At 43.4% G+C, this 13763-nt stretch overlaps 1 protein-coding gene across 4 annotated transcripts in view; it reads left to right on the plus strand.

Moving 5' to 3' along the window:
* AGBL1 (AGBL carboxypeptidase 1) overlaps positions 1-13763 on the plus strand; it is a 263897-nt gene that overhangs the window by 22842 nt on the left and 227292 nt on the right. For all 4 annotated transcript variants that reach the window (XM_085070420.1, XM_085070421.1, XM_085070423.1 and 1 more), the window contains exon 5: positions 1253-1346. In XM_085070420.1, the coding sequence (XP_084926546.1) occupies positions 1253-1346 (94 nt within the window). The remainder of the gene's footprint in view (positions 1-1252; positions 1347-13763) is intronic.

The following is a 13763-nucleotide window of genomic DNA, read 5'->3' on the forward strand; positions in this document are numbered from 1 at the left end:
CACCTTTGCTGGAGCATCTGTTACTCCCCAGGTATCTCCAGCACTCTCCATCAATAATTTTGGCTTTGTGGGTTCTGTGGCCCAGCTGGGAAGCTGCAGGGGAATTTAGGTGAAAATCTGTGTGGATGTGATACCAAACTAGGGGATTACAGGTTCCCAGCCTTAAAAATTACATTTATGGAGTGGAACTAAAGGGAAGCCTGAACCATATAAAACTCCTGAGAGTGCTTAGGTATAAAAGCAATAAAGATGAATCCTTGTCTGACCTCATGCCCCACTCTGGGTTGCTCCTTTCACTGCCACCAGATGTGTGTGGCTGCCCACATCCTGCTCTGGAGCAGGATGAGTTCGAGCAGCCTTGTCCACCACCCTGTCTCTAATGAGTTGCCAGGCAGTGTGAATGTAGCTGGCAGGCCTTGCCAGGCTTTCCATCACAGGACAGCTTGGCAGGGACATGATAGGACAGCAGGAGATGATGGGGCCTCTGGCAGCTCTCTCATGACCACTGGGAGATGGCTACAAAACAGCCAAAACCCAGCAGTGGGCAGGCAGCCAGGGCTGCTTCTGGCTGCTGTTGATTACTGATCCTTTCACCTTGGTCGCTTCCATTTAATATTTCAAGACTGTATTTGTCCCTTCATTACACAGAGATATCCTGTCTCATAGTGGGGAGGTCTGGCTAAACACCTAGGCTATACATTAGGTATTGAAACAGACTGCAAAATCTATCTATAAGAGCTCCTAGTCTGTTAAAAAGTGAAGGATTAGAGGGAAAATTGGCCTAGATGAAATTAAACTTTATTCAGAAGCCCCCAAAACCCACTTCCTTTCTGCTGAATAATAGCACAGAGAGAAAACTCTGCCCTCTAAACCCCTATGAAATGAACTGTCCTCATTGAGTTGCATGTGGGAGATGTGGGATGAATTTGAGCTCTGTCATTTTTTTTTCTGGGAGAAAACCCTATTTAATTATGATTAGTTCTCTGAAGAGTACAATGTCTACAGGAAAAGGGGCTTTGGGGAAATTGGGAAAGAGCTGCAGGACTGGTTTTGCACCTGATTTTGGCTCAGGTTGTGTCCACAGACAGCTTTGTGCTTCACTTCCCGTGTTTGCAAGGGGACCTGTGGAGCCCAGATGGGAGCCCAGAGAGCTCATAGCCCCAGGGGCAGCTGCTCTTCCCCACATCTCCTCAAAAACACATTGCCAGCTGCCTGCTTCAGAGCTGACTGCTTTTTCCTTTTATTGCCTTAGTTACCACGGGAACTGTGCTTGGCATCAATGGAGCCATGGAGCTGCTTTTCAAAGTCATCACTCCCTACAGCAAGAGACACGTCAGGACGGTCAGGTAGGCAGTAGCCCCAAGGGAACTCATCTTTCCAGGACGGCGAGAAATAAAATTTTGGTTCCACTTGAAGAGGCAAAGAAATCAGAAATGTATGCAGTTTCCACTCACTTTAAATCTGCAGGGTTTTTTAAGAGGCAAAAATAGTTCCCCGAAGGACACGTTAATGCTGTGATTCATCATATGATTCATGCTGGTGGCCCTTTATTTGTAGTGTACCCTAGACAGTGATGGCAGTTTGATTGCAAGGTACCATCCTTCATTTCCCAGCCACAACTGGGTTGTGAGAAGCATGTGCTGGCAGCAGACAGGCCACTCCTGTCTCCCCCTCAGCCAGAACCTCCTGCCACCACCAGCCTGAGTGGAATAGTGGCAGTGCTGCCTCATCCTCCATTTGCAGAGAGTCATGACCTGGTCATCATGGTATTTTTGAAGTATGACTGTTCTTACTAGTATTAATCTGCGTCTGGTTGTAAGCCCATCCCACATATTTCAAATAGCTCTTTTCTGAAGGCAGCAAGTCCATTTTATATCTTCATCTTCGTGCTGGATGTTAGTCCCCAAGTGTCTGTTCTGACCACTTCCTCAGATGCCTTTCAAGGCAAACTTTTTAAGAGCAGATCAATATAAGGTACTGTTGTTTGCTAAATGCAGCATTCTTCCAGTTCCTCTGCCTACATGTCTGGAGATACACAATTTTTTGACAGTTTGCTTTGCTAAATAAGATACCAAAGGGGCCCAGCAGATGCACAACATCCTGCAGCTGCCTTCTTGATGGAGCCAACTTGCTTTTGCCTGTGATTTTGGCTTTCTAGCATAGTGCCAAATACCTGGAACTGCTTCACAGCTTCAGTTCTCTCTTAGAAAAAGCACCTGAGATTCCTCTACATGGTGACAGCAGGATGTTTCCTACACAGAGGTTTTGATATTACCCAACTCAGTATTACCACTAAGATATTATTCCTAGGATATCTGAGTGTCCTTCAACATTCCCCTCAGGCCTCATGTAACAACTTTAAAATTTAGGGAGCCTGGAGAACTTTTTTGTATGACAGAGGTGCCCAGGATGAGTTAGACCCAGAGCTGGACTAGGCTTCTGAGGCAACCAAAAGTGATTGATGGCTCCAATCCCATGCTTAGCTAGGCAAGTTCCACTCAATTCCCTGTTTTCCTTCCCATGAAAGTGTTGTCTGTGATTAGATTAGTGTTAGCTCTACTGTGGTAGGCAGGATCTGTGTGTAAAGGGACTTGGGCCTGTATCAGTTTTCTGTTAAACAATGGGACAGGCTGCCTAAAGGCTTTTAAAATGAATGTTGTGCAAAAGTGCTTTGTTTTCCATTGACTGTTTCCCATGAGGGAAGTGGAAAACTTGGTATCTGTCACACCTTTCTAGCCTGGCTTCTTGCTGAGATCCACTGGAGATGCAGGGAGTGCTGCTGAGGGTTGCTGTAAGGCAGGCTGTAAAGTGCTCTAAAATACTCCCTTCTAAGGGAAACAACCTTCAGAGAAACATGCTGCTTTTGATTTTGATGATCCCACATTGTCAATATGCAATATTTAGCTTTTATTTCCTTTTATCTGGTGTTCAAGGATTGTTTTGAACTCTTCTGTGGGCCTTTTTCCCCATTTGGAACAAGACACAAACACCAGATAAGCAAACTCAAAACTATCCTCAATAAAGCCCATTTTATTGCTAATAAACATTTTTAGTTATTACTGAAAATCTTGAATTTATTTTCTCTTTGAAAAAAGGCATCTTATACATTAATTTTTGTCTACCTGAGCTTTCTCACTGCTGCTTCAGTTTCTTAATTTTTTTCTTATTTACTAAAATATTTGTGCTCTTCTTAAAACATATTTTTATGAATGTGCAGAGCATTAAATTTTTGCTGGGACCCAGCTCACAGGAAGAGGTGATTTGGCTCCTACCTCCTCTTTTTCTGATGAACAAGAGCCATAAATCAGCTCAAGCGTGGTGGTCACTCAGCTGGCCTGCTGAGAGTTGTGCCTTTTGTTTCATAACTAGGGGCAGCTGAGAAGGTTGGTGGCCCAGTGGAGACAACCTGTTTTACATCAGAGGAACCACACAAACCTGTTTTGTTTTAAAACACAAGTGCAGCCTATTAAAAGGCACTAATTTCTTGTTATTCGGTGGAGACTCTGCTTGTGTGCAGCTCACTTGGAAGTGCTGCTTTCATTGTGGAGTGGCTTCAGGAGATATTGTTGGCAAGAATTTAGGTCTTGAGACTAGAAGTACAGTCTAGTGGATTATAGATCTTCTCTCCCAGCATTAGCAGATGCCTGGAATAGCTACAGTCTGGAAGCCCTGAGCATCTTTGAATTTCATCAGAAAATGGAGGTGGGTACATGTGGGGAAAATGTCCCTCCATGATCTGAGCTGCTTGAGCTCAAAATTTGTGAGGTGGCTGTGTAGGGAGCTTATGGATGGGTTTTCTGAGCTGAGGAGAAAGGATAAAAGGGGGTCATGTGCTTTGTCTAGCTCAGCATGTGCTTCCAGCTAGCTGACACTGGTGCAGCTCTTCCCAAAGTTGCTGTGGTTATGCTGAAATTTGGAATGTGGTATTTTGGTGTGGTTCTTGGTCACAAAAATATCTGCTTCTTTTTGGCTATCAATGTGGAAGTTGTAGAGAACACTGCCCACTAACTGCCTGCAGAGGAAAACTCCAATGTTGTCCCAGAAATCCTCTGACCCTCCCCTTGTATTTGCTCTTGATACCTTCTCTCTACCTCCTAACTATGTGCCACCATGGTTTGCCTTTTTGCTGGGAAGGGACAGCCAGCAACTGTGGGAGTTGAGATTACCCTGGCTCTCTGATCAGCTGCCAGGAATGCAGCATTGAAAAGGCACCACTTCTCTGGTGGGTGCACCCGTGCTCCCCTGTCCTGGGCAGCAGCAGGACCAAGGTCACTTTAAGAATCTGCCCTGGAGAGTGCCCTGGGAGAGCTATTTTTTAGCCTGCGAAGATGTGGAAACAAGATACATAGTTCTATTTATTTTTCCCAGTGGCAAAGCTCTGGGGTATTTAGAAATAGTCTCCCCGTGCTCCAATTGACCTTCTCTGAGTACAAGCCAAGTAGCTCTGATTCCCCTGAGACTGTGACTCATGGACTTTACTGGCTTTAGTTAGGCATTTGAGGTCTTCAGGTTGCTGCTGCCATGACTGTGGATCTCTCCAGAACTATCCATATCTGAGGCAAAAACCACATGGAAAACACATGGAACTCTCTGAGGTGTAGAGAACTCTTGAGTTAACCACTGTGAAATCCAAGTGAGTAAGAGACTTGAGGGTATCTTGCCCATCTCTCATGATGCTGTGCTGCACAGACAATTTTCTGATACCTTTTAGAGGGGCAGTTTAAAATAAAGGCAGATGATGTTCTGTTTTTCTCAGTTCTGTTTATGCCAGTATATCAGGGATATCTGATAGGAGTGCGTGTGGGATGCTCAAATCTTCACTCCATCAACACCTTCTCTAATGTAGCATCTCTGATGCCTCACACAGTGCAATGGTCACTGCTCTTTTCACCTTTTATCCTTGTTATTCCCTGTATGTTCCACAGCTTCTACCCTTCTCCTGCTTTCCTGTGTCCCTGTCAACACTGTTGCTTGTTTTCCCATCTTGTTCTGAGAGATATTTAGATGTGTTGTGGAATGTGAAATGTGACAGTGGAAGATGTTTGCTCTCTACTCTGCCAGGAGCTGGTCTCTTCTGCAAGGTTGTCTCCAGGTTGTCAAGCACCAGAAATCCCCACCAGGGGCTTTGGAGGCAGTGAGTTGTCTGTGGCACTGTGTTGTAGGCTCTTCTAGGACTCCTCATGTTGAAGATAGAGTATAAGAGGGGTTAAAAATAAACTAAAAAACCCCCAGAATTTATTCTCCTTTCATATGAGGAAGACCTGTGCTTTAGAAAATGGCAAATGGTGGGGTGACTCGTGCCTGAGTTGTTCCCTCCATTATGTTTTTCTTTTCTGCTGTTAAAAGGTTGGTGCACAGTTTTATTAAAGCAATTTGGAGAGTATTTTACAATGTCTTTGTTTCTCAAAGCTCTATGAGTACATCTATTTATCATACTGAGCAGAGCTGGCTCATGGTAAGTGTTCACATAAACCTCATATGAAAGATTACAACAAGAGTGAGTATTCATCAGAAATAAAAACTCTTTTTTCTGTGGGTATTCAGAATACTTGGCTTTCTACATTGGGCTATTCCAGTAAAGTTTGACTACTTAATTAAAAGTGGAAAGTGAATAAAAAAGGTCTGGGAATGGTGCCAAATTAATTCACTACAAAATGTGATATGCAGAAATTATCTGCCTTTGCTCATGTCCAGCATTACCCACTTCTGACATTTGATCACAATTCTTATGTTTGGTGCTTTTATTGGATAGTCCCAGTGCCTCAAATGCTTGCTGATAATCTCCCCTTTCATTAAAGGGAGGAAATCCTCCCATGTAACTCTATTTCACCTGAGGTGGATATCTGGATTCCTCACTCACTAAAGGGAAAAAGAGGCAAATTCTCTTCACCTGTGGTAAATGTTTGCCTCTAGAAACTTGAGGTGTCTTGAAAATGTTTATTTCTCTCTATGCAGTGCAGGATGAGTCTGGAGTGGAAAACTTGGAAGTAGCAGGGTGGGCATTTAAGGCTGGGCCAGGTAGATGGTTGCTGAAAGAGATTTGGAAAGTGGAATTGTAGCCATCTGGTGTCAGGGCTCAAAACCCAGGAGGAATGAGAATACCACAGATGTCTTTTCTTTGCTGATAAATGCTCAGGGGTGATTTGAGATGGGGAGGGATTCATGAGTCTGAAACATGCAGGAATAATGATGGCACTGTTGCCATGGCCATGCAGTGATTCCTGTATCACAAATTTGTCACAGAGGGAGATGAGGGGATTTTTACTGACTACAGAAAGCAGAGATCATGCAAGTGGAGAGAGAAATGTCAAGGTGATCAAGAGAACACATCTAAAGCTAAAAACCATATTTAATCAGATATTGTTTTGGACTGACCAAGGACAATATGAAGACCCTGGAAATGCTGAAGATGTAAGTTAAGAGGTTATATATAGCTTCAAATTAGGATTTGAATATAGGCATAGATATATTACTCTATTTCATACAACCTGTTTTGTTTGCATACAGCTAGGATTCTATTTTCTTGTATTGAAACTGGTGCTTTCAATGCAAGGTTAAAGTGTTGAGCCCATGGTGTTGAAAAGTGACCAAGGTGCCACATCAACAAATGCTTGTAGAAGTGATCTTCTGTGACCTTAACTGTGATAGAAGAAACCAGACCAGCAGTGAGATACATCTGGTTGAGACAAAGAGAAAGGAGACATGTCCTGGGGATGACCTGAGCACTGCACTTATCTCTTCTGCTAAGAATGATGGAGAGGCACTTGGATGAGATCCAGCTGCAGACATGCCCCAGACCCCAGTGCAGGCAGTTGGATTTTCTCTATCCTTAGTCCTGGATAACATCTTGCAGGTACACCACCATAAACATTTATTGCAGCTCCATCACCTGCATTGGTCTAAACTTCCAGCTGTTCTTTTCTTGAACAGAAGAGCATGTGGCATATTTGGCCACTGCCAGACAGTATTTTGAGACAGAAGAAACTCGATGCACTGATGTGGTAATTAGTTCTTCAACCTGATAGGGAAGCTGTTGAGATCAGTTCTTTTTGAGGAATGCTCCGTATACAGCTTTATGCCTTTGTTTATTTGGCAGTGGTTCCTGATAGAGGATCAAAAGCAAATCATTCTTAATTCCTCTTGTTAGTCTGTGTTTTGTCATTAATCATGTTGAGCAGTCTGGATATTTAATTGGAAAGTAACACATGATTCCATTGGAATGTGGTCAGAATTAATCAATGCTTAGCATCTTGAGAATAAACAGACACTATTTGTTTCACTTGATCAGTGTAGAAAATTCACAGGACGGGACAAAATATTTCTGTTGAGCTGTATCACAGCTAAATTACTTGCTTCACATCTGGCCTTGATCTACATGGGATTTATCCTCAAAGTCCTGCTAAATAAAACTAGTAAATACCATTCTGAATGAGATGATGCCAGAAACAAAGGAAAGAGGGTTGTCTTGAAAATATGACTTTCTGTAAAGTGTCTCTTCAACTTGACTAAAATCTCAGATAATATGAAGCAGGGATGGTTGTATCACTAAGATAAGCAAATAAACCCTACTGTGCAAATTTAATGCAATGAGCCTTTGTAACAGAAGAAATGATCTTGGAGCCAGAGGTGTCCCAGTTTCATGAAGTTCCTTCTCTTTCATTCTTTTTACGGTCTGTGTGGTTTCTCTCAAAGAATGACCTGTTCTAATATCAATAAGAAGTTACAAAATCTCATTTCAGACTGATGGTGTGTCAGTGCTGCTTTGCAGAACAAATAGAGTTGCATTTCAGAATTACACTTTACCAGCATTGTACTGTTAATAGCACTAGATGAGAGAAATTGAAAAATTAAGAGGTAGAGACAAGGGAAGAAGAGATGTTTTCAGGCGAGATTTGAAAATAGATGAGGAATTGATGAGGCGGAGAGGAATAGCATCTCCCAAGGTTGTTCCAGAGGTCTGGATGAGCACGTGGCACACAGAAATCCTGGTGCCATCTCTTGGTGGCCTTTGGAATGGCAAGTTTCACCACAGATGCACCTACCTCTGAGGCATCAAACCTGGTGAATTATATGGAGAGAAACTGGAGCATTATATAGAGAGAAATTCACATTTCGCCTTGAATTGATATGTCATGGGAAGGGAGGAACTGATTTATAAATGAGCAACTAAGTGAGATGTTTGCTTTTTTCTTTTAGGTCTAGCTTATGTTTTACATCTATTTCAGGTCGCAGTTTGAAAGAGAAACAGTGCTTTCTGCTGAAGGCCTTTCTTTGCCTGCCCATTATCTCTCCCCTTTGGTGAGCTAGAGTGCTATATTTGGAAAGATGCTGTGAGGGCAAGTCTCTGCTGTTCTCAAGTTCTTGACTTTTCACACCCAGTGGCCATGGCAGATGCAGTTCATGGCTGGCCTCATGTGATGGCTTTGGGGATGTCCAGCCTGCAGGCAGCTCTGGCCTGGTTGGGTGGGAGATTCTCCCGGAGCTTTAATCTTCCTCCTTCTCTTAACAACTCTTCAGGCTGGGCCTCCAGTGTGGGCTACCCAAGCTTTTTGGGACATATTGTCCAATCTGGGAGAGTTATTCATGCTGCTGTATCTGTCTTGCTGTTGGTCTTTGTTCTAACTGGATAAAAACTAATACTTAGATGCCTCACTGCAATCCCATTGCCTCCCAGGACCTCTCTGAGGTGTATATCCCATGTAGCCATGGAAACTACCGTCACTCTTATCCAAACAGGAGGTGTGACTTGATTTCATCCATCAGTTGCATCTCAGAGTGTTTCCCGGAGTTAGATGAGTTGTTAATACTGCTTTCTTGCAGCTGAATATAATAGCCCCCCTAAAAGGTTAGGTCAAGACTAGTGTGAACTGGTTATGCTGAGTATTTTGTACGTAGCATGGAAAAAAGAGTGGAATTATTAACATTTTTAAAAAATGAGAACACAGCTTGAAGGATTATAAAATATTTCATAGTTTTGGGAGAAATGAAGGGTTGGTATGACTTCTGGAAGTTGGTGGGTTATCTGTGAGATGAGGAGTGTGCAGGCTGCTCTTCATCTGGAGGTGCAGGGAGGTTTTTCACCAGTAGTGGTGGGGCTGCTAGAGTAAAGAAAGAAAAAAGTCTAATGTTAGGGGACAAAAGATCTCTCATGTCTGAAGTATTAATCTGAGATACTGTGGGCAAGTCACCTGAGACCGCACTTTTCTTATGTTTAATGCACTTAAGCCCACACTTTTCTCAAGCCTTATTTAGAGCAGTGAGGGTAAAGTCAGCTCTGTCTGAGGCATTCAGTGACAACACAGGGGGGAGAAATGAGAAAGGGGAGAGAAGAACAGCAGTGAATTTGTGAAAGCTTTTATGTTGAGGGGGAATGGGGTTGAAGTGGACTGTGGAGTGAATGTGGAGCTAGCTCAGTGAGGAGAGAACTGAGTAATGTGGTTATATGACCTTGTAATCATGTCTGAGGTGGCAGTGAAGTGCCAAAGCCTTCAGAAAGCCTCAGCCAGGCAGCCCTGGGGGACAGGGACTGGAGAAAAGGGATTTCTAAGCAAAGCCTGTCAGAATACACACGTAGAGCTGACCAGGTCCCACCCTGCCTGTTTGCCTGCGTTGGTTTGCCTGTGTCAAGGAGACAAAGAAAGAATTCCCCCTCGGAAATCACTGAGCTGGGTAATGACGTGAATCTCTGATAGAGGCCAGAGAGTGAGCAGATAAAGCTGAGGGCATTCACTTGTGTGTCAGCACATGTGAGAGCCCAGGAATCTCCTCTTCTCTGCCTTTTGCTTGATTTATTGCCATTTCTCCTCCCACCCAGGAGCCTCTTGCTCTTAGGAAGAGGGTAGAATGCAGTTGTAAAATCTTCCCCACAAAAGATTTCAGTCCAAAGATAGACAAGGGAAATTTGGAAAAAACAATGAAAGTAAATCACAATGCAGAACTTGTAGAGGAACAACTTGTACAATGCTGTCCATACAAGGAAATCAGCCCCAAGAATTTCCTGTGATTGCTGAGGCTTTTCCCCAGCTCCACCAGTGCTGGCAATGTTGGCAGGTGGAGTGTGAGCCAGTCTCTACAACTATCAGTGGTTTTAAAGCACAGCAGTGATTAGACCTGCCCTGAGCAGAGTTATATGACAGTGTCAAAGCCCTTAGCAACAGCCTTTCTGCTGCAGGGTTCCCTGTCCTGATAGCATTGCTGGAGCCACACCAGCAGGGTAACTGGGATTTAGAGATAGAGGCAACACAAGAGATTCATTTCCAGTGCTGGCAGAAAGAGAGATCCAAAGCCTTCAGTCTTTCAGGCTCTTTAGAGTAGTTATCAAAGACTAATTACAGAGAATAAAAGAGATAAGTAAATAATAGAGTATTTGCCAATGAAGGTGAAATGAATTTTTCAGGGAGAGAAGGTTTTGTAACAGCAATGGCACAGATTCAGCTCTGGCTCACTAACACTGGCAGGGCTCTTCTAGATCTCTCTATCTGCAGGGCAACACTTGGAATTGCAGCAATGCCAGTAAAATCTGTAAATAAACCCAGAGCTGAGCTGCTCTGGGATGTGTTTGGAGACAGGGCTTGGAAAGTGGAGGGGAGAACCTGAAAACTTGAGGAAGTGGCTGGTGAGGAAGCACAGGGCTGCTGATTCCCAGTATGGCTGCAGCTCTGGAGATGGGAATGGAAACTCCCCTTGAAGAGCAAACCTTGGAAAGGTCATGTCTCTGAGACAGCAAAAGCCAGATTATTGCAGAACAGAAGAGAGAATCATCCTATAACTTGAGCACATCTACTCCATGTGTTTCTTTCCTGTGTTAAAAGGGTACAGTTTGGGCTTTGTGTGGGCTATAGGGCATATGCTGCAATGGCACAACAGCTGCCACTGTCTAGTCAAAAGCTTAATTTCCTCCTTGTTTTTCTTAGTTGCTTAAAATTGCACTTAAAAATTTGTGGTCATTCTAGCTTTAACCACCTTCCAGATTTTACTGTGTAGAAAAAAAAAAACACACGTGGAAGAACCATCCCAATAATGCTCAGAAGTTTTTGTGTGCATTTTAATTATTTATCCCTGTTGCTTCATCGTTATTATATTACAGAACATGTTCTACCAGCTTTGGCTTTGATATGGTCTGCTTTTGAGATGCCAGGGTTTGGCTGGATTATGTCAGATGGAAGATTTCCAATGGAAGAGAGGAAAAATCCCAAACCCAACCCCTAACTTTTATTACTTAGGCTTCTGCAAATTACTGCTTCAAAAACCCCTGCAGTTATGCCAGTGTGACATTGAAGCTTTCAGACAGCAAATATCAAGAGAATTTGACCCAGTATTTGCTGCATTTTGACATTTACTGACTTTCTCTTCCTTTTAAACACCCTAGCTAAATGTTGTGAAGATCAGGCACTGGTGTTAGGATGTGACCAGGTTATTGCTTCATAAGGAATGATGCATGAGCAATTAAACAGATTCATTAGTCTGTGGGTGGCTGGATGAGGGTTGGGGTTAGGCTGGATCAGCCAGATGCTGCCTGACCCTCAGCCTCATGTGCTCCCTGGTGCTGCAGTGACCTGTGTGGCAACTGAGGCTTGGTCTGCTCTCAAATCCCCTTGTAGGTGTGGAGAGGAAGGCTGAGGCTGTGCTCTGGCTGCCCTGGTGTGGCACTCTTCCTGCCCTTCCTCTCAAATGCATCCTGCATGTTGAAGCTCAGGTACCAGCTAGGCACAGTGCTGTGTGGAAGGCAACACTGGTGATGTAGCAGTTCAACCCATTTCTGACTCTCGTGCATGCTAGTGAAATGAATAAACAAACAGCTCACTCTTTCTCAGGACAATCCCTCTGCCCTTCCCACTGCTGTCTTATACAGGCTGTAATTCTTTGAAATGCTGTATATCTCGAGGCACTGTGGCTGCAGAGAGCCTCGTCTCTGACCTGCAGCCTGCAGGTTGCCTTCCCTGCAGTCAGATGTGCCACTTCTGAGCTGCCTGAGCTGTGGAGACGAGGGCAGGATGAGGGCAGGGTGCCAGCAGGGTTGGGGTGCTGCTGCTGGAGGTGGTGGCTCAGCTTGCAGGGACAGCTTCTGCAGGAGGTGCATCCTCATTTGCAGCATCTGTCCTGTTTTGTGTGACTCTGCATGTCCTCAGGTGACTCTGCTGCCTCCCCTATCTCCGCCTGGGGATCTTATGTCCAGAAAGCTGCTGCAGGGCAGTGGGGAAGCTGCCTGCTTTCCACACCTTTTCCTCCTTTTATATCTCTGGGTATAATACACACTGCAGCAGCAGCATCCCCACCCCTCCCTCACTATCCAGTGAGACAGAAACCACAGAATGGCAGGGAGAGGTGAAGAGCAGGATGACTCTTTCTGCTAAACATTCATTGAAAATCCCAGGCAAATTAGTAAGCTTTTCTCCCTGCTCTGCAATTAAAGCAATTTCCCCCCGCAGAATTTCATGCTTACCTGTGGCAAAACTAGTCAGTGTTACATATATATATAGCACCACTCTACATGTGTTTTGCAGCCTTCTGTTTTGACACAGAAAAATGTCTGTTTTGTGGTGGGAAAAATGTGAAATTTTTAGCATAAAAGACACATTTGAAAAATTTCTTAAAACTGGCTATTGACATTGACTGAAGGTAGTTAGGTGAGACCTGACTTTTGAATGAATGTCCAGATTTTCAGAGATATTTAAATGTGTGAAGATGAAAGGGAATGTAACCATAAAAGAAAGCCTCTCAGCAGGTTAATGGATTAACTTGTACAGTTAAAAGCTAGTTCTGACCTTAGTATACAAAGGAGCTTTGAAAAATCCTGCTGAGTGCTACCTGTGTGTTTAGACATAAAAATGCCTTTTAAATTCAGGTCAAGATGCCTATTGTGAATCTGTAAGAGAATGTTACTTTGTGGTTCTCAAGCATGTTTATGCATTGTTCTCAATTTGACACTGATTTAATAGTACCAATTAAGCTCAGTATTGTGTGCACTCGTGGCATACAAATGAATGCCCCAGTATTTCCAAGTCTATTTCTGTTTGGCAGCACCATTTAGGACCAACAAACTGTAAACTGCCCAATTCCCACTAAATTTAGTGCTGGAAGGCTGTGTATGGATGTACTTAGGGAACACAACCTTAGAAAGGTTGAAAAGTGGGAATAGCTGAAAAAGAGGGGAAAAATGGTGACTTGTTTTGCACATTTTGTTCTGCATATTTTGTAGAAATTCCACTTGTATATGAGCTTTTCAGGCAGGTCTAAATCTGACCACCATCCTCTGGGATTTAGGTAAGAGTGATGGATAGAAATAGCCTGACCTGTGTGCATAACAAGGGAAGTGATACCTCCTTGGGAAGCATGTGGAGTTGATAAATGCATTGCATGCAAGCAGATTAATTTCACAGGTATCTATTTGCACTTGCAACCTCCTGAACGAAACAGCTTCTTGCTCTGCCATATTCAAAACCGCTCTGCCATATTCAAAACCACTCTGCAATCCAGCTTTCTTCCCTAGAGATTGTAAACTTTGAGTTTCCTTTGGCTGGGCTTTATGGATGTGCTTCATCTGAATAGGACCAGAGGGGAAGTGAAGTGCAATATAAACTCAGACTGATGGATCTATTTCTAGACCCTTGTAATATGGAAACAGTACCATTAGATTAAAAAGAATAGAGGGTTTTTTTTTCCATCTTGTATTCAATATAAGTCATTCCTGCTTTTATTCTGAAACATCTGACTTTTGCTTAAAGAAAAGGCTTCTATACAAGTAAGACTTTTTTCTTGGAAGA

The sequence above is a fragment of the Lichenostomus cassidix genome, chromosome 10 (genome assembly GCF_008360975.1).
Source record: "Lichenostomus cassidix isolate B80296 chromosome 10, HeHo_3.0, whole genome shotgun sequence".
NCBI lineage: Eukaryota > Metazoa > Chordata > Aves > Passeriformes > Meliphagidae > Lichenostomus > Lichenostomus cassidix.